The sequence below is a fragment of the Grammomys surdaster genome, unplaced genomic scaffold (assembly GCF_004785775.1).
Source record: "Grammomys surdaster isolate TR1022 unplaced genomic scaffold, NIH_TR_1.0 169, whole genome shotgun sequence".
NCBI classification, from domain to species: Eukaryota; Metazoa; Chordata; class Mammalia; order Rodentia; family Muridae; genus Grammomys; species Grammomys surdaster.
Window position 1 is genome coordinate 16,534,476 of NW_021604617.1, and position 19,066 is coordinate 16,553,541.

Genomic DNA, 19,066 nt, shown 5'->3' on the forward strand with positions numbered 1-19,066 from the left:
AGAGAGAGAGAGAGAGAGAGAGAGAGAGAGAGAGAGAGAGAGAGAGAAAGAGAGAGAGAGAGATTCCATAACACTCATGTGGAGGTCAGAAAATGACTTGAAGAGAGTTTAATTTTTCTAGACACCATGTGAGTCCTGAGGACTGATGTCAGGTTTGGGGCCGATTGGCAAGTACCTTTACCCACTGAGCCATCTCATCAGCTGCTGCCTGTCTCATTTTTACATTTAAAACTCTCAATCTATTTAGACAAAGTTATAAATTCCTTGAAAAGAAGGGACAAGCCAGGAAATGCAAGACAGGACATGGTTTAAAACGACTCTATCCCACACAGCTTCCTTTTGGAGAGGCCACTGGTATAAAAATGTTTTAAACAATCGTACTGAGACACGTAAGTAGACCTCATGAATTCTCTAGCCTCCCCTAAGAATGGGCACTGGGTTTCACTGAAGGACTGGAAATCTCTAACTGTGCCCCACATTTCATGCCCTATGGCAGGGTGAGGCTTTCCTCCAGGAGCGGGGATCGTTAGCATATCAGACGCATTAATAAATCCGTATCTCAAATACTCTCTAGCCTCACACAAAGAAGGAAGAACGCCTGTCTTCTAGCTGCCCCTTCCATCTCTGAGTCCGGAAGGTGTGACTCCCGGTACTGCTGGAACAAGAGTTCTCTTTCAAACCTTCACTCCCTGCCCCCATTAAAATGTAAAACCAGAGTCAACCCCATCACGGAGTGGCACCAGAGGATTGCAATTTCATCCGCCATGATTTTTATTAGCCTTGCAATTTCTTAATGGGCTCCCCTGAGGGCTAGCTGGGAGAATCCTGCTCCTCCAGGCCGGATTTGCTACCGGCAGAGCAGATAAACATGGCACCTGCCCTGTGACAGCTGACATCACATCCACCCCGGGTGCAGAAGGCAAAGCTAAAGGTTAACAAAGGCACTGCTCAGGCGGCTGAGCTGGCGACAGCAAGGTGAGTGAGGAAGATGTTCTGAATTGGAATGTGAAGGCAAAAGCTGTTCCCTGGGTCTTGCAGATCTTGCAGCCCAGCCAGATTTGGAGGGAGCTGAGCAGGCAGCTCTCCGCCTGCTGTAATCAGTATCTCTTACACAGCTCATCAGTGTCACCGTTGCCCGCATCTCATTATGCAGCAGAGGTGGAAGTGGACAGGTACGGAACACCGGAACTTTTACTTTTCTTATTATTTCCGCGGCGCACAGTGAAGCTGAGAGTTAATTAAGTCCTGTGGGACAATCAGTATCTTTTTTGGCTAGGTTAAATTACATTATATACAGATGCAAAGAAGGAAGGGAAAAATCCTCAGCTCTTTCCCGGTTAATAGAGTAAGTTAGAAAAATGACGATTCCAAACAGGAAGGTGAAGCTGATGGCTCCTGAGCACACAAGGGTGTCTAATGAAGTCATATGACAATGCCACCAGGGACAGCCGACCTCAGAGGATCTTCATACTCAGAAAAAATAAATAAATAAATAAATACTTTTAAAGAACTCCTTGCCTCAACTCTGAGACAGCACTGATTGGGGTGGGGAGGTCCCGCTTTATAGATGGGAAAGTTCTTCAAAGATGCTAGAGAAGTAAACTCCCTTTGTATTCAGGCAAATTCAAACCATCCCAGAGGGAAAGGGGGAAGTTGTCACAAAGAAGGTCTCAAAGAACCTAGTCAAGCGGCCATCAGCAATTGGTATCTGCTGGGAAACAGAGAATCCTTTTTCTCCAATGGAGAGTCACCGGGTATATTAGCTACTCTAGGGCAGGCCCCATGCCAGGAGTAGTTGACCAATAAAACAAATTCTATAGGTTTTGAATTTTTGGAGGTTTTTGTGGGGTTTGGTGTGTTTTTGTTTTGTGTGTGTGTTTGTGTGTGTGTGTGTGTGTTTGAACTTTTAGTTTCTGTGAATAATTTTGTTATCAACTTGCCATTGATAGAAACAAAATCCCAGCAGGTCCTTGACAAGGAAGTTGAAAAGCATTAACAGAAGCGGCTAACCTTAGATTAAGTTGGTAACGAAACTGTCTCAAAATGGGGGACTGGAGGAGACAAAGCAAAATCTCAAAACTATGATGTTAAACGAACTCTCACAACACTAGTTAGGGTGTGTCTGTCACTTAGGAGGTTAGGAGGCTCCAAACCCAGGCTGGGAACAAAAATATCATAAAATAAAACAATAATCCAACATGGGCATGTGGAGGCAGAGGGATAGTTGTCATTCAGAGGGCCAAGCTGAGTCACATGATCCTGCTCAGAAAGGACAAGTGAAGGTGACAGCCAAGCACCTTCAGATTAGATTCTGGTTAGGATCGGGCCATCTTGAAGTATTTCTTCAGTACCTAGAGCTGTTCCCAGGTAAAACCGTGGTGCTGATGATCCCAGATCTGAGTCTGATAATCCCAGTGCTGATGATCCCAGATCTGTCTCTTGCTGCTCTGCCCTGCTCACTTCACCTGCTTCCAGTTCTGTGGGTTTTGTACAATTTTCGGTTTGGTTTGGTTTGGTCTGGTTTGATTTGGTTTGGTAACAGAGTTTGTTTCTTTGTTTGATTTTCATTTGTTGCTGTTGTTTGTTTGTTTGTTTTATCTTTGAGAGAGACAGAGAAAGAACATGAAGCTAGGTAGGTAGGGAAGTGGGGAAGAGTTGGAAGAGAGGAAAGAAGGTGAAAAATAATATATGGCAGTAAAGAATAATAAAAAGTTTTTATATTAATAAATCTTTTTTTTAAAAAAAAAATCTGTGGTTAAATGTCTTTGGAGGTAACATAGAGAGGGACTTGCAGGGCATCTGGTCCCAAACTTCTCAAAATATCTCACAGAAAGCCAAAAAGTGTCACATGGGGGTGGGGGGGAAGATGAATGAGTCCACAGAGCCAGCAATGCTGGAGAAGGCCAGCTTCAACAGAATGAAGCTCATTTCCTTCCTGTAGACTCTCTCAAGAACTTCTCTGCAGTCTGGGGATCATGCTAGCCTAGGAGGCAGTACCCAGGTTACTATTAGAGCACTAAAGCACATTGACTCTCAGATTCACCAGATGTCTAAAGCCAGAGACAATGACTAGTTCTGCTGCTCTTCAAAAAGCCATTCCAGGCTCCTCAATGCTACTTTCCAGAATACCTGTATAAGACACTCTTCTCTCTGGGCTGTAGCTTTAAGATGCCTGAGGCCTACCATCTGGCATGGTGGCCAGTGTTTTTCTTTGTGTTCATGTATCTGAGCTTCGGGGAAACAGCAGCTATGCCAGTCAGAACTAACCTGTAACCCAGCCTCATTCAATAATTCTAGTTCTGTGCCTCCAATATGCGCTCTAAAGGATAATTTTTTTATGAGAGATCCATGACTGTAAGATAAGTTCCCTGAGAGTCTTACATTTCCTCCTGGATTAAAGACACCCACCTCAAGTGATGCTCAAGACATGGTACTCTCTATGCTCCTCCCTGGAACTCCCACCCCAGTGACGTTCGTTCAAACCTCGCCTCCCACTCTAATTATTTATGTATTTCTTCTCCCCACAATGAAGACTCTCTAAGATTAGTCATTGTTCTGTGACCTCTGTCCCCTCATCCAAATCCAGGTCATTCTTCTGAGCCTAAGTTTAAATGTCATACCCTCTAAGGAATTTCCAGGTGACTCTTCTCAGCCAGATGATTTCTTTGCCTTTGTTTATATTTTAAATTAAGATACATAGTTTCATCACATGGTTATACTGTGCTTGTGACTTAGTTTTTTATCAAGACTTTCTATTTTCCTCTGTAGAATGACCAAAACCCTTTCAAAATCCGTTAAATTGGGCTAGCCATTTCATCCCAAACACTTAACACCATTTCATAGTCTTTGCTTCTCTTTCAAATTAATCCTAAAGGGCCCCATAGTATGGCTAACTAGTGACTAGAATTCTCTGAGTCCTCTGTTGTTTGAGAGTTAAAAAGTAAATAATTTCAATTTCCCAATGCAGGGATGCCAGGTGCTAACCTGCTAGTCATAGTCCCTGCATGTCCCACATGCTAACAAAGCTATCAGGTACTGTCCTTCAGACTATTCAGAGCCAATGCCAGACAAAACCAAACAAAATACATTTGCTTCTACTTGGCTATGCATACTGTCCTCTGTGGGAAGGGAGAGAAGTTAAATGGCTATGGAGGGCCCTGGATCTACTCCTCTTTGCTTATTACATAGAAGGGCTGAGAAATTTAATTAGTATTTGTGACATGCCTGAAAAGGCACCATTTGGAAGCCAAACCTTAGAATGGGGCATTTCTTTCCCAAAGATTGATCTTGTTTTTGTTAAAGAGAAGTTGCCTTGCGCAGAACTGAGTAATGAGCCATCTCATTGGGAGTTGGTGTATCATAAAAACAAACAAACAAACAAAAACCCTCCTCTCATTTTGAATCGGGAAGGTGTATATCATCAAAGAAATGCACAGCTGATTTTGAGGTCCTGCAGATTACTAGAATAGGCATGCTTTCTATAGGCATTATGCTATGCTTTCTCAGTTCATTGAAAGTAAACACCTCTACTAAATTCTAAGGGAGGTTTACCAAACTCTTCTAATTATAGAGAACAGATTTCTGGTTCCCACCCCTGTTAAAAGCCCACAGACCTCCAATGCCCCAGATATCAAAAGCTGTCAGTAAGAAAGACCAGAGGACAAGGACTTAGAAGAAAGCTACATGGACAAGATGCAGACAAGCACGCTTAGACTACTCAACTTCCATTTCCAAGCTTGTCATTCAGCAACACCCTTAAGATTTCCCTTCCAAGCATCAGTGATTCCATTTTCCTGGTCAGACATTTGAGATGAGATTGGGCTTAGGTCAAGGTTCACAGTGAACACACACCGGCTAAAACCAAACAAGAAAGCCAAACTCTGAGCCCAGAGTACTATGATCCAATAACTCAGTGTAGAGCAATCTTGGATAGATGTAATAATATATATGGAAAAGAATTTCCCTTCCTCTCTAACTGTGCGAAAACAGACCCTCTAATTCCCATGGTGTATGAGCAGGAAAGCAAGTAGTCCAGTAACCATAAAAGCCATCTGTGGCCACAAGAGACAGACTTAGGTTTAGACTAAATACCGCAGACACCCGAGCTGCTGAATTATGCCATTCCTATTCTTAGGACTCCAAACTCTCCCATTTAGTGAGCCAATATAATCTCCCCGTCATTTAAGTCCATTTCGATTTTGGTCCATTTGTTTTCAAAGTCTTAATAATAGTATTTGTATGTTTACCTGTTCTTGTATGCAGCACACATGTAGTCACACATTCATAGCACACACATGGTCATAGGGGGCAGAAGACAACTTCGGTGTCATTTTTTTGGAATATCTTCCACTTTGTTACTTTGAGACAGAGACTTTCACTTACAGCTCAACAAGCAAGCATGGCTGGCTAGCCAGTGATTTCCTCAGAGATCTACTGGTCTCCCTATCCTTAGGACCGGGATTACAAGCGCACACTACCACACTCAATTTTTTACACAGGTTCTCACATTCTACTTAACACTAGTGTCTGCAGGACAAGCACTTTACTAAGCCATCTCTCCAGCTCTTCGCAGTAATAAATACTTTAATACTTGAGATTATAATATAATCATAGCATTCCTCCCTTCTCTTTCCTCTCTCCAAATGTCTTATATACTGCTTCCTGCTTTCTTTGAAATTCATGGCTTCTTTATCCATTAATATTTTTAATGTAAAATTCAATGAGAAAAAAAAATAGAAAGCAAGAATATCCAGAAAATGCCTATGGATTGTAATGAGCTACAGGTATTGACATGAGTATAGTATAAATTGTAGATATAGACATATACTACATTGGAATAAATTTTCTTAAAGCTTAATATTCGGAGGAAATAAAGAGACCTAAGACAGAGATGTCAGGGGAGTTGCAAACCCCCACTTATCCATACTGTTTGTAACAATACTGTGAAGGGTGAATAAGTCTCAGTACTGGAAAACTCTGCTGGTGATTTTCAAGAGACAGGGACTGCAAACGAGAACAGAAACACAGTACCCATGGAAGGGAAGCTTCCTCCAGCTTCCTCCAGCAAAGCACATCAGCCTACCATACTATCTAATTCTCCCTTCTTACAGTGTCACCTGTCATATTTGCCACAAAAAAACCATTAAGTTTTGATGATTTCAGGGTAGACTCAGAAAGAGAAATTAGAGGTAGCATATAGAACCTAGAGGGGCCATTAGGCTACAAAAGCCACTTGTGAAATATGACACATTCAGTAGGTCATGTATAGTAAGAAATGACCCTACAACTTCAGTGGCATAATCTTTTTATTTCTTAAAGATTAATTTATTTGTTGCATTTTATGTATGTATGTATGTATGTATGTATGTATGTATGTATGTATGTATGTGAGTTTGAGTGAGTTTCATGTGTATGTACCATGAAAGTGCAGGAGACTGCGAAGGCCAGAAGAGGTCATTGGATCCCATGGAAGGAGAATTAACAGGCAGTTGTGAGTTTGCTGTGTGGGTGCTAAGAACAAACACCTGGTCCTCTTCGAGAGCAGTAAGTAAACACACTTTACTGATAGGCCATCTTTCTACTCCCAACCTTGTCCATGCAAAGTAAACAAGACTATTTTTCTGTCTATGTCCATACCAATCCTCTGGGTCAGGACAATCGATATGCTCATATATATTAAACCCATTCTCTCATTTAATTAAAAAAGCATGGGCACTGAGGCGATGGCTGAGCAGGTAAAGTATTTGGCATGCAAGCATGAGGAACTGACTTCTAATCCTCAGAACCCACAGGAAGCTGCACACAACAGTGTGTGTGTGTGTGTGTGTGTGTGTGTGTGTGTAACCCTGACACTCCTACAGGAGATGGGAGACAGATACCAAAGTGAAAATCCCCAGTGCTTGGGGATAGGCTATCCTATGTTTCTAGCAGCTGAAGTATAAGGTAAACACCAACCCTTGAGATCTTTCCATTTTCCTCCACACGGACGCTCCTACATTTAAAAACCAGCATACATACATGCGCACGCGAGCGCACACACACACACACAAATAATAACATTAACAATAGTTACTATAATGAGCTAACATTGGAAATAAAGGATTGGAGGGTCCTTACATGCAATGCTACTGTCCACATTCTATTCAAATGAGATGTACCCATCAAAGCTCAAAAGGCTAGGCAAGTACATGCTCCCTAGCCCTTAAAATAGAAATAGGATTTGGAGACACTATCACTGAAGAAATAATTGGAAATTGTTATGCATTCATATTCTCTCTTTGTCTCTGTCTCTCTCTCTGTCTCTGTCTCTCTCTCTCTCTCTCTCTCTCTCTCTCTCTCTCTCTCTCTGATATTCTCTTAAGTCAGTGCCTCTCAACCTTCCTAATGCTACAACCCTTTAATACAGTTCCTCATGTTGTGGTGACACCCCCAACCATAAAATTATTTTTGTTTCTACTTCTTAACTGTAATTTTGCTACTGGTATGAATCATAGTGTAAATATCCATGTTTCCTGATGGCCTTAGGTGACCCCTGTGAAAGGGTCATTTGATGTTCAAAGGGGTCAAGTCTTACTGATTTAGAACCAGTGAGAACTAGTATCTTAAGTAATGACAAGAGCCAAGAAAGTCAGGTAAGCATCCTGTGATTTGAGGAAGCTTCCAGCATCAAGTGGACCCCAGGGAAGGTTATTGTTTTATGTATCTTCCATCAAGAAGGGAACCTCAGGATACCCGCTGAGCGATCATCACACCTCAGAAATGCCAGATGTTCCCTTGGAAAAACCAACAGGATTGAGTCACACCTTTCTTGTCTCATTGCATATTATTCTTGGTTTTGTTCTTTCCATGTTTTAATACATAAACTATACATTTTATTTCCTTATTAAATGGTTGCTTCTACATGCTGCTTTTTTTTTCCTCCCTTGGGAAAGACACATTTCCTTCTATGAAAACTTTGCTTGATTTATACTTCCAATTAGCTTCATAGAGAAAGGTGACCAGAGGGAAGTTCTGCACTAGAGTTGAATCAGTTTGTTTGCCACCAGCTTCCGTGCTATGAGCTTACTATGTAGCTGTGTACAGCTGAGGGGTCTGAAGAGGTCCTGTCTGACCCTCCTACCCGTGTGGTCAACAGTCTCAGACACTATCAGAAAGACAGTGACTAAAGGAGCTTACAGTGGAATACAGTGAGACAGGACCTTAACTTAGATTAGTCCGGTCCACTGGATTATACCAAAGAATTAGAAAGTCTCCAAATCATATGGAAACAAATTCATAGCCAACACCATGAATGATGCTATCTTACTGGTAACCTCTGTTGAACAGGTTTTCTAGAAACTAGTTCAATATTCCTAATTTGACTTACTCCTCCCACAGGGAGACTGCCCCTGCCTGTTATTCACAGGGCTGTTTTCATAGGCTCATTAAGCTGCTTTCCACTAAGGGCAGAAACTTCATTTTAAGGTAATGACTATGAGCAGTTTTCCTGGGATAATTCAAACTCCGATATGGTGATGTAATAATTACTCAGTGGTATATCATAACTGGAAATAATGAGAACACTTGTGTCTATGCCATAGCAAATAGCCATTGAAACTGCTACCCCATTCACTGATAATGTATGTTACATGGAACCCTAACGGGTAATGTAGCCTTAACATGTAATGTAACCCTAACATTCAGAGCAGCCTGATGTCACAAACTCAAACAATACTAAAGTTCTCTGGGGAAGGAGAGACATGCAATAAGCTTATAAAGGTAAGTTAAACACTGAAATTAGGCTATATTTTCTCCAGTTTACTCCTTCAAAAAGAAGGGTATGATCAAGAAGCATACAAGACCTTAGGTTTGAATCAATGACAAACACAAAGTGTCTTTAGTACTGCAGGTTACGGGTGTGATGTCACCACCATAAACAATAAAACAACATTCTGACTCTGCACAACAATTTGCAAAAAAGCATGCCCGAATCTATTCCTTATCAGTTGTGTGTCTCATTATGTGTTTTACAGACAATAAAAAATAGCATATTCAGAGGCTACCTATGATTGAGGGACAGCTAAGTGCTCACGCCCATTACATCCTGCCAGCCTTAGGAAACAGAAAACAAGATACTTGGTGAAGCAAAGGAAATATGCCCAAATCTATATAACAAATAAATCTAGTTTTCTCCTGGAGCCCAAGGTCACAGGCACTGTACCACAATGACACTATTGAACTTTTAGATTTCTCTGACTATTCCATTTTGTCTGTACTGTCTTCCTCCAAACCCGAGTGTCAGGTAGTGCTAACTGATTGAAAGGTTAAGTAAGCTGCCTCGAAGTCACAGACAGACAGTTCTAGAATTAGAAGTCAGGCCCCAAGAGTCCTGTTCACTATGCAGCTCGCTTGACTCTGCTGCCTGCCTAATTATCCTAAAGAGATAAGCCCCTTCTGAGGTGAAATGTCTGCTCTACAGATCCTTCTCTCCTGGCAGTAGACAGTTGTTAAAGCATTAGGACCTTCATTTCACAGAGAAAATGCAGATACAAGGGACTTGGTTTTCCTGCAGGTCAGCTAGGGAACCTTCAAGCTCCTGCCTCCTATGTCCCTGTTTTAAGAACTAGTTCAGCCCTGCATGGCATACTTTCTGTTTGCAAGCATATCACTGTCACGCCAGGGAAGAGAGGTAGATCCAAGAGACAGAGAGAAGCAAGAGAGAAGGGAAGGGAAGGGAAGGGAAGGAAAGGGGAGGGGAGGGGAGGGGAGGGGAGAGGAGGCGAGGGAGGAGAAGAGAGGAGGGGGGCAAAACTGGGTGAGGGATGGCATGGGAGATTGGGAGAGGGGGAAGGGAGAGGAGAGTGGAAAAGAGAAAAGAGATGGAAGGAAAATATAAAAGAGGATTAAAAATAAATAAAATAAAAATGGGGCCATAAAACAAAATAAAGGGGAAAACTGTTTTTGGATTGCTGTGATAGGAGACACAAAATTAATTACACACTTTTCAAATCTGTTTCTGGATGCCTATACATATTGTAAAGGAAACACTGAATGCTGTCACTACTGACTTGTGGGAATTTTCTAGGACATTCTCCTTAAATAAGTATGGATCCAATTAAGCAGTGTGGTAGGTATTTGACCAGTAGTCCAAACTGATTCCCCTTATCTATTCATTCCTCAGTGAGGAATCTTAAACGGATCTTACCTTCAGATCCATTTAATCTTATTTTCAGATCCTTACTTTCCGTTGGGAAATAGACTATTGAAATCAATATCTATAATTTAAATACACAAAAGAGATAAATTCCATGAGAGATGTATGATAAAGTATTATGGGCTATCACAAGAGAAAAAAATCCTTTAGTTTTAAGGAAACAAATATCCTGGGGTAGAAATGTACTGAGAAGCCCAAATGAACTTAAAAATGTCAATAGTTCGGGGCTGGGACATGGCTCGGTCGGTAGAGCCCTGTGTGAGAATGAGAGCTCAGACCTAAGAACAGCTGAAAAGCTGGGCAGGCATGGTGGCCACCTGTAGTCCCAGCACTCAGGAGACAATGAACAGAGGACCCTAAAGACAAACTGACTAGCTCAACTGGCTAGAATTGGTGAGTTCCAGAGTCAATGAGAGACAGATGCTCAGTAAATAAAGTAAAGCGCAGTGACTGAGGTAGACACTTGACATCCACATCAGGTCTCCACATGCATAAGCACTCATTTCCACATGCAACCATATCTACACATCCATATATGGACACACGAGCAAACATACACTCAAACAACTCACACATAAATGCACACATATATATATAGACAGACACACACACATATACACACATACATACATACACATACACACACATACACAATATACATATATACATACATATACACACATATACACACATACATATATACTACACACATATACACATACATATATACTACACAAATGTATATACACATATATACATGTACACACATACACACACATATACACATATATACATACACACATACACATACATACATACTATCCACATACACACAAACACATATGAACACACAAAGCTGAAGGGTATGGTAGTGATTTAACAAGCCAAGCATCAAACATCTATGAGTCATTTTGTAGTCACTAAGAGAAAGCTGAGTGGCATCTCTCAGGTTTTCCTGGTCGCCATTTGAAATCATCCAGCATTTTGCTGCTCTTGGTCTTTGGGCCCTTGACTCACTCCAGACAGCTCAGCAGATGTTGTTGGCCAGATCTCATGATATGAGCAACAAAGATGAAAAGTACCACACAGATTTTTCAGAGTTCCATTTTGGCACTGCCCCTCCATTCTGATACCCTCCCTAGACTCTCCACCACCCTCAGCAGCCTCAGACTCCAATTTCTTAACATTCCGCCCAGTGATACTGCATCTCTGAGAATACCCATACCCTGTGCTATGATTTGAGCAGTGCTTTCTGACGAGAAAATGGTGGTCCTTGTATGTTGCCTCTCTCATTATTCTGCTGTCTTACTTTAGCCTATTCCTGAAGTATATCTTGGCTAGCTTTATACTTGTACATAGCATGGAGGTAAACCTGAAACCTAGTACACTTTTGGTCCAAATCCTAAGTCTGCCAAATCATAATTAACAGTGACACACTAATTGGCTCAGTGGATAAGATCACATGTTGTTGCAAAGGACCCAGGTAGGTTTGAGTCCAGGTAGACACATGGAGATAGCCTCACCACTCCTCAGGCACTGGGCATACATGTAGTATACAGATGTACATGCAGGCAAAACACTCATATACAAAATGATAAAAATAAATCTAAAATTTAAAAAATAACCTGAGAACAAGTAGTGTTAAGTAGATGTCATGAAACTTTCAGATGTGGTACCTGAGACTCTTCACTCTGTTTTAATCTCTCCAATGGTACATCACTCAATATCCTTTCTGGGAGAAGTAAAACTGGATTTGCAAAAGATCTAAATCTCCAGATTCAGGTGGAGGACTGAATGCAGTGGAGAATGTCTATACTGACTTTTCCTTAAAGAGAAAACTGATAACCTATCTGCCCACATTTCAATTATGTCTGGAAACACAATGCCTGGCTAGTGTATTTTCTCCTGAAATCATGTGTGTGCTTCCTGGAAGGTGATATTTGAGTGGCTGTTACACCATTTCAGTGGGAATAGAGATAAGTAGGAACAGGGATTAGTTAAATAAGAATAGGAATGGTACATCACAGGGCTATGATTTTCCTCTGTAGACATCAGGCAACCCTCTTATACGCCTGTTATGGTTAGAATGTGATATGTCCCCATAGGCTCGTGTGTTCAAACACTTGTTCCAGGAAGAGAGATGCTATTTGGAAACTTGTGAATCCTGTAGAGATTAGATTATAAGAGACTGATCGCTAAGGGTAGGCTTGGAGGTCTTATCACCTGGCTGCTCTTCTGTGCACTCTGCTTTCTTACACACCGTTCATAAGCTGCCACCAGCATTATCCACTATGGCAGACTGTATCCCTTCAGACTGTAAGCCAAGAATAAGTATTCACCAATTTAAGTTGCTTCAGGCATTTGGGCACAGCATTGAGTGAAGTAACTGATAGTGGGCTATCTTGTGCTCAGTTTTTGGTATCTCACTGTCTCTAAATTCAATGTTTTAGGGCTCTAAAGAGTGACTGGTCTTGTTCCTCTTTATCTCAATTCTCCATTGAGAATATTTCTTCCACTTTGTTACATCATGTGCTACTCTCCCTGTTGCTGTCCACCTTTGTGTACTGAGATTTGTCTCTGCAATTCTTCATTTCTTCAACAAAGGAACATGTGTTCCTCCTCCTCCTCCTCCTTCTCTTCCTCCTTCTCCTCCTCCTTCTTTTCCTTCTTCTTCTTCCTCTTCTTCCTCTTCTTCCTCTTCTTCCTCTTCTTCCTCTTCTTCCTCTTCTTCCTCTTCCTCTTCTTCCTCTTCCTCCTCCTCCTCCTCTTCCTCTTCCTCTTCTTCTTCTTCATTTTCCTCTCTTTGTCCTCTTTTTCTTTTTCATTTTTTATCATTATATCTACTTGAAAGATGTCACTGTTCCTTTGGGTTAAAAATGCATTCTTGAAAGCTATGACAAGGGACTGGAGAAATAGCTTAGTGAATAAAGTTCTTGACACACAAGCAGGAGGATCTAAGTTTGATCACCAAAACCCATGTTTATAAGCAAAGGTTGGATGCCGGGCAATGGTGGCACAGACTTTTACTCCACTCAGGAGGCAGAGGCAGGCAGATCACTGAGCTGGAAGCCAGCCTTACCTACAAAGTCAGTTCCAGGATGGCCAAAGCTACACAAACAAACCCTACCACAGGGGGAAAAAAAAGGTAGCAAGGGTTTGAAATCCAACCTCAAGTATCTTCTCGGCTTTCTGGCCAGCCATCAGAGCCTTCTTAGTGAGCTTCAGGCCAATGAGAGAGACCATGTTTGAAAAAGCAAAGTAGACAGAGCCTGATGGAAAAAACCGGATTCACATGTACATGCACACATGAATACATACAAGCACACACACACAGACACACACACACACACACACACACACACACACATAGCACAAAACTATATTAAGTTCAGAGGCATACCACAAAAATCTTTTATGTTGCTCTTGTGTGTTTCTGGTTTTCAGTTCACTGTTGTTTTCTGAATCCCATGTCACATTTTACAGTTTCTCAAATCCTCATTCAGAGTATGCACAGGGTGGAGTACACTTTCTGAACTTCATATACTTTTCTTCTCATTACTATATCAAATTACATATCTTTATTTTATTCTCATAGCCCATAATATTGAGGCAGACACAAGTGTCTAGATTAAACATTAAAAACAACTTCTCTTTAGAAAGGCTGTTTCAAGTAGCTTACCCCTAAAAACGCTGAGACAAACAAGTAAACAAGTGGGGTGAACTTGGTGGAATTTCCCGGAGGCAGAAATGAAGAGAAAGCTGCTTTCCTCAGCCTTCCCTTCTCCACGCTTGTCATAGAGTTCCACAGTCGCCTCAGGCATGCTCAAGTTGAACATAAGCCCTGCTATATACAACGAACCAAATCCATCTGCTGTCCCCAGACAAGCAATCTCGCTTTAGTTTATGTTCTTCTCTTAAGACCTCATCTTGACAACCACAGAACTAAACACACTGAGTGACACAGACAACTCTTTTCCAGGGCAAGGCCATGAGGAGTGGTGTCAGTCCCTTGAGAAACTACTGAATTACAATGTTTCAAAGATGAGTTCTGCTAATACCACGGGTCTTCAAATTTACATGATGAATCATGTATCAAATGCCCCTAAATATCCTTGACAAAGAGATATATTCATAAACATATAAATATGTTCATATCTACCCTACACATGCACACACACACACACACACAGAGAGAGAGAGAGAGAGAGAGAGAGAGAGAGAGAGAGAGAGAGAGAGAGAGAGAGAGAGAGCAAGAGAGCACTGATATTCACAAATTCATCTCAATTTGGGGCCCTTCTACTGCAAACTGTCTATTCTACTTGGTTCAGTTAGGTGCCTGTCAGCGCTGTACTTTTCCCAATCTGGACTGAGACAAAGTTAGTCTGCATGCTAACAAAGATTCCAAGGCTGAAGTACAGAAAGCACACATTCAAACATGGATAGGAAAACCACTGGAGACTTATTACACTCAGATCATATTGGCCTGGGTTATAAATCAACTCTATATCCACTTAGTTAATTATGGACTTCATGATATCCATTTCCCAAAACAAAACAAACCACTCCAAGAACAGCAAACAGAATTGAGAACTGACAAATTTCCCATTGCCCAGAACTATATTTTACTGGGCCCTAGACAACTGTGTGCCCACTTAAGCCACCAGATAGCCCCAGCTCTGTATATGTAAATAAAATCAATAATATAGTCGATATGTTAAAATTGTGTCCTAGACCCTTGTTTGATTATTTAGGAACCTGCTAAGGCTAACACAGATCTCAAATTCTGATGATTCTGCTCTAACTCTCTTCCACTGTTCCCATGTGTTCCTAGCTTCTTGAAAGGGCTTTGGTAATAGACTGCTTAAAACTGTGAAGTCACAGTCACCACTACCACAGGCTGCAGCTACAACTGTGGTACATACTGTCCTCATCATTAAGGAATGGAGTTTCCTATACGTTGCTTTAGCCCAGTAGGTTTTTGAAACATGCCCCTCATTCTCCCACAGCCCAGTTCCTAAAGAGAAAAAAGACTTACTTTCTCCCCAGTGACTTATGGCTGTGTGCCTGTGACATCAAATATGATCTTTACCAAGTCATCTGTCCTTAGCAATCTTAGTTACACTGAAACACTAGTCTCGTGATACCCATCAGACTGACTCTAGGTTGTAAACCCTCCTGTAAACCTTACCTTCTCTCTAACCTCACTATGCTGATATCCTTTAACGGTGAAGGCATCATTCCCTATTGTTTTAGGTGTCCCAGTGTAGGGGATGCTAGAGTGGTGAGGTGGGAGTGGGGGAGTGAGTAGAGGAGCACCCTCATAGAGGCAAAGGGGAGGAAGGATGGGATGGGGAGGTTTGTGAAGGAGAAACCAGGAATGGGGATACCATTTCAAATGTAAATGAATAAAATCATTAGTTTAAAAAAAAAAAGAACACAGCAGAGAAACATGAACTTGTTTAGAACTCAATGCATATGCATTGTTTAAGAACTTTAAAATAAGTGAAGGGTGTAAAGAACCTTCCAATCTCAAAACTACACTCTGAATTGTTTAAAAAAAAATTAATGAAATCTAAGAAGTAAAGTTATCTGGTCAAAGCAGCAAGCACCATGATAAACAACTGATACCAGTTTCTTGCACGGTCACTGGCTAATGCTGGCCATTTGCTGTGTGTGTAATGTAATGCAGTTTTCGGTGCCTTACATATAGTGAAGCTCAAAAGGACCTGAGCAGGAAGTTACCATTATTGTTATCCCCACTGCACAGATGAGAAAACTGAGGAACAAGTAGGTTAAATAATTCCCTTGAGGTGAGCAGTGTACTCAAATCTGGTAATAGAGCTCCTAAGCTCAGAGTCTTAGCCAATGTTCCTCTGGGATCCTTTGCCGGGAATTTGCTTATGTTAACATTCCAAAAACACTAGACTGTTACCCATTCAGAAAGAATGCTGCTTAGGTGCTTTAAACAGAAACTTATAACTAGAGCCGATGATGAGAGCTGGTGAGGTGTTGATCACTAAAGACCTCCAGTTCAGCACTAAAGACTTCCATATCAAGGCTCAAAGACATTTGTAGAGGCAGGGTGGAATTTAAAAGGCAGAGGACAGGGTGGCATCACAAAATGACATCTCATGGACATGACATGGCTCTTGTACTCATGGACTCATTGAAACCATGGCTACCTGCAGAAGATGGAGCCCCTCAACATTTCATGATGGCTGAGGGACATCTCATGGGGCCCTTTTCCTCCATAAAACACTGTGAGTAGTTAATGGTTTGGGATGGGGCGTGTCCTAATCTCCGGTGGCTATGCCACTGAGTTGTTCCAGTTCCAGTAAATAACATCCTACCTGTGGTCATGCATAAAATGCAAACTAAACTCAATGGTCGCATGCCAAAGAAACAGCATGAAGAGGAAACTTTGTTGAAAAGAGAAAGCTTCATCAGAAGAGAAGGGGACATAAGAGAGGGCAAAGGGCATGAAAATGACTTACATGCATGTGTACACATCTGAGACCCTCGGAAAAATAATTTTAAAAGTGAGATTGAGTCTTAAGATTGTTCACTGTCCTAGATAGTTCCCACTGACAGCTGGGTAAGAAGCAAAGAGTGGGATGTGGCCTGAAATTACAGGACAGTGAACCTGGAAGTGAGAAGCCAGTGAGAGCTGTGGACTGAAAGGAAGAGACATCCGGGACGAGATGCTGTGAAGACAGAAGTGAGAAACCTGGGGACAGGACAAAATGAACTCAGAGAGTCCTGGGTGTGGGGACAGACAGGGAACAGTTTGGGGAGGACAGAAAGACAGACTTTTCAAAACCACACACAAGTTTTCAGTAGAAAGATAAAACTCAAACACAAAAATATTTACCACAAACCAAAGGTGGGTGAATTTGGTTCAGAGTGGACTGAATCAAACGGCATGCACAAAAGGACCTGGAATGCCGCGTGGCATATAATAGGCACTTAATAAATGTTTGTACCAAGTAAAAGAGACAAAGACAAGATGACCTAAGGATTGCTTTCATGAAGAAAGAAAGGCACCTAAGGGAGTGGGTGCTCCATAAATATTATTTTTTGCTCTGTGTACAGTGAGAAGCCTGGGGAGTTGTAAGAGATTATCCGATAGATTTCCAAAGAACTCTTAGCCTCTGATTTCAATTCTCACAGACTCCCTTGGGAGGCTGTGGAATTTCTCACTGGGGACTTAAAGAACACAGTGTTATTAGAAGAGTCACTTGGAGAGAGTAGTTTAAATGGGATGCATTGAGAACGTGAGGCTGGACCAAATGGCCTCTGGCCCTTCTTATTTCTAACTTTCCAGGAATCTCCTCTAAGGTTGAGGCTTACACTCCTCACCCCCACCCCCACCCAAGGAACAGAACTGAACTGGATAGAACGGCAACACTGTTATCCTGCAAGATGAAGATGGCTGATTGATCTGGAAGCCTTCCAGAAGGGCTTGGTTAAATTGTAGGCTATTTATTTGATCAAGAAATAAAGCACTGGGAGCCTCCTCTCTAACGTGTATGCAGAAATCGGGACAAAAAAAAAAATGCTTCAGAGGTTATCTGTTCAGAATCCACCCTCACAGAAGTCAGGCAGTACTCATTTTTTTTTTTGAGAAAATATATGATTAACCATAGTTAACAATGAATTCAGATGCTAGGCACTGGCTCTGCCCCCTCAAAGATTGAGAGCATTTAATATTATGTATTGCTGCCATTTGGACTAAATTGTTTTTTTTAATGTACACAATATTACAAATTTAATTTGTGCTGTTTGAATCAGTCTGTAAAAAAGATTTGATTATACCTGAGTGTTCTGGTCCCAGCTTTTCTGTATTTCAGTAATCTTGGCGGTAATTGGCTGATTAGGCGTCTCACACTCCATCTCTGCCTCAGTTTCCATGGTAATGTTACAGGAGCTATTATAGATGAGAACTTCATCTCTTTCCACTTTAGGGCTGAAACAAGAGGGGAGGTTAAATGGGGTGTCATCAATCTTAATGAAATGCAATTATTTTTACTCTTATTAATCATTGCAAGCCATTAGCTTGTGGCAACTACAGGCCACCATTTGTCAAATTTTGCAAATTTCTGTAATTTTGTTTCCATTCTTTTATTGTTTATTTGTTTTTCCTTTATCTGCTTCACCCAGGGACGGAAACGCACACAGTTAAATATCCTTCGCTCAGGCCTTTTCCTTGTTTTCAAATTAGGGGCAGGAGCAGAGGCTCCTCAAGCCCCACCCAAGAAGCAGCTCCCAGACAGCACTTTGGGTTCTAAAACTGGAAGTAAAACCTGAGGTTACTTTCTGTATTTTATTTAGAGTTGTTTTTTTTTTCTTATCCCTGTACCTCTTCCTGATCTTATTCACACTTAAGTGTTGGGGGGGGGACTGAATTGCCTGAATCCCCCCCAGGGCAGATGGAGAAATTGGAAAACCCTCACAACTGGCTAACTGGTCCCTAATTCCAACTGTGAAAAAATGAGCTCATTTAGGCTTTCAATTCCCTCTCCCCAGCTGATGGCAATGAGGCTCTGTTGCTAGCAGTAGAACATTAAGTTAGTAAATTAATTAAACTTACTTAACAGCCCAGACTAAGGAGATTCGATATATGTACCAGTTATATCCCAGACATTCACTTTTAAAAGTCCTTTTGCTTTAAGAAGAGAAGGCAGACTGGGTTTCAAATGAAAAACAGCAGCACACCGTTAGAGAGAGTCTAAAAATATGCAGTCAGAGGAGGCGAAAGTCTGGATATTAAAGAGTAGTGTCCCCAACAGGTGTGATATTTATTCAGGAATAATCCTGGCTGTAGGCACTGTTACAACTAACTCAAAGATTATTAGTAATAATAATGCGTGCTGT

The 19,066-nt window shown here is 41.4% G+C and overlaps 1 protein-coding gene across 1 annotated transcript in view; it reads right to left on the bottom strand.

Moving 5' to 3' along the window:
• The window catches only part of Pkhd1 (PKHD1 ciliary IPT domain containing fibrocystin/polyductin), a 433,222-nt gene that overhangs the window by 330,032 nt on the left and 84,124 nt on the right, over positions 1 to 19,066 (bottom strand). Inside the window, exon 35 of the mRNA XM_028766634.1 lies at positions 18,008 to 18,158. Coding sequence (XP_028622467.1) covers positions 18,008 to 18,158 — 151 coding nt within the window. The remainder of the gene's footprint in view (positions 1 to 18,007; positions 18,159 to 19,066) is intronic.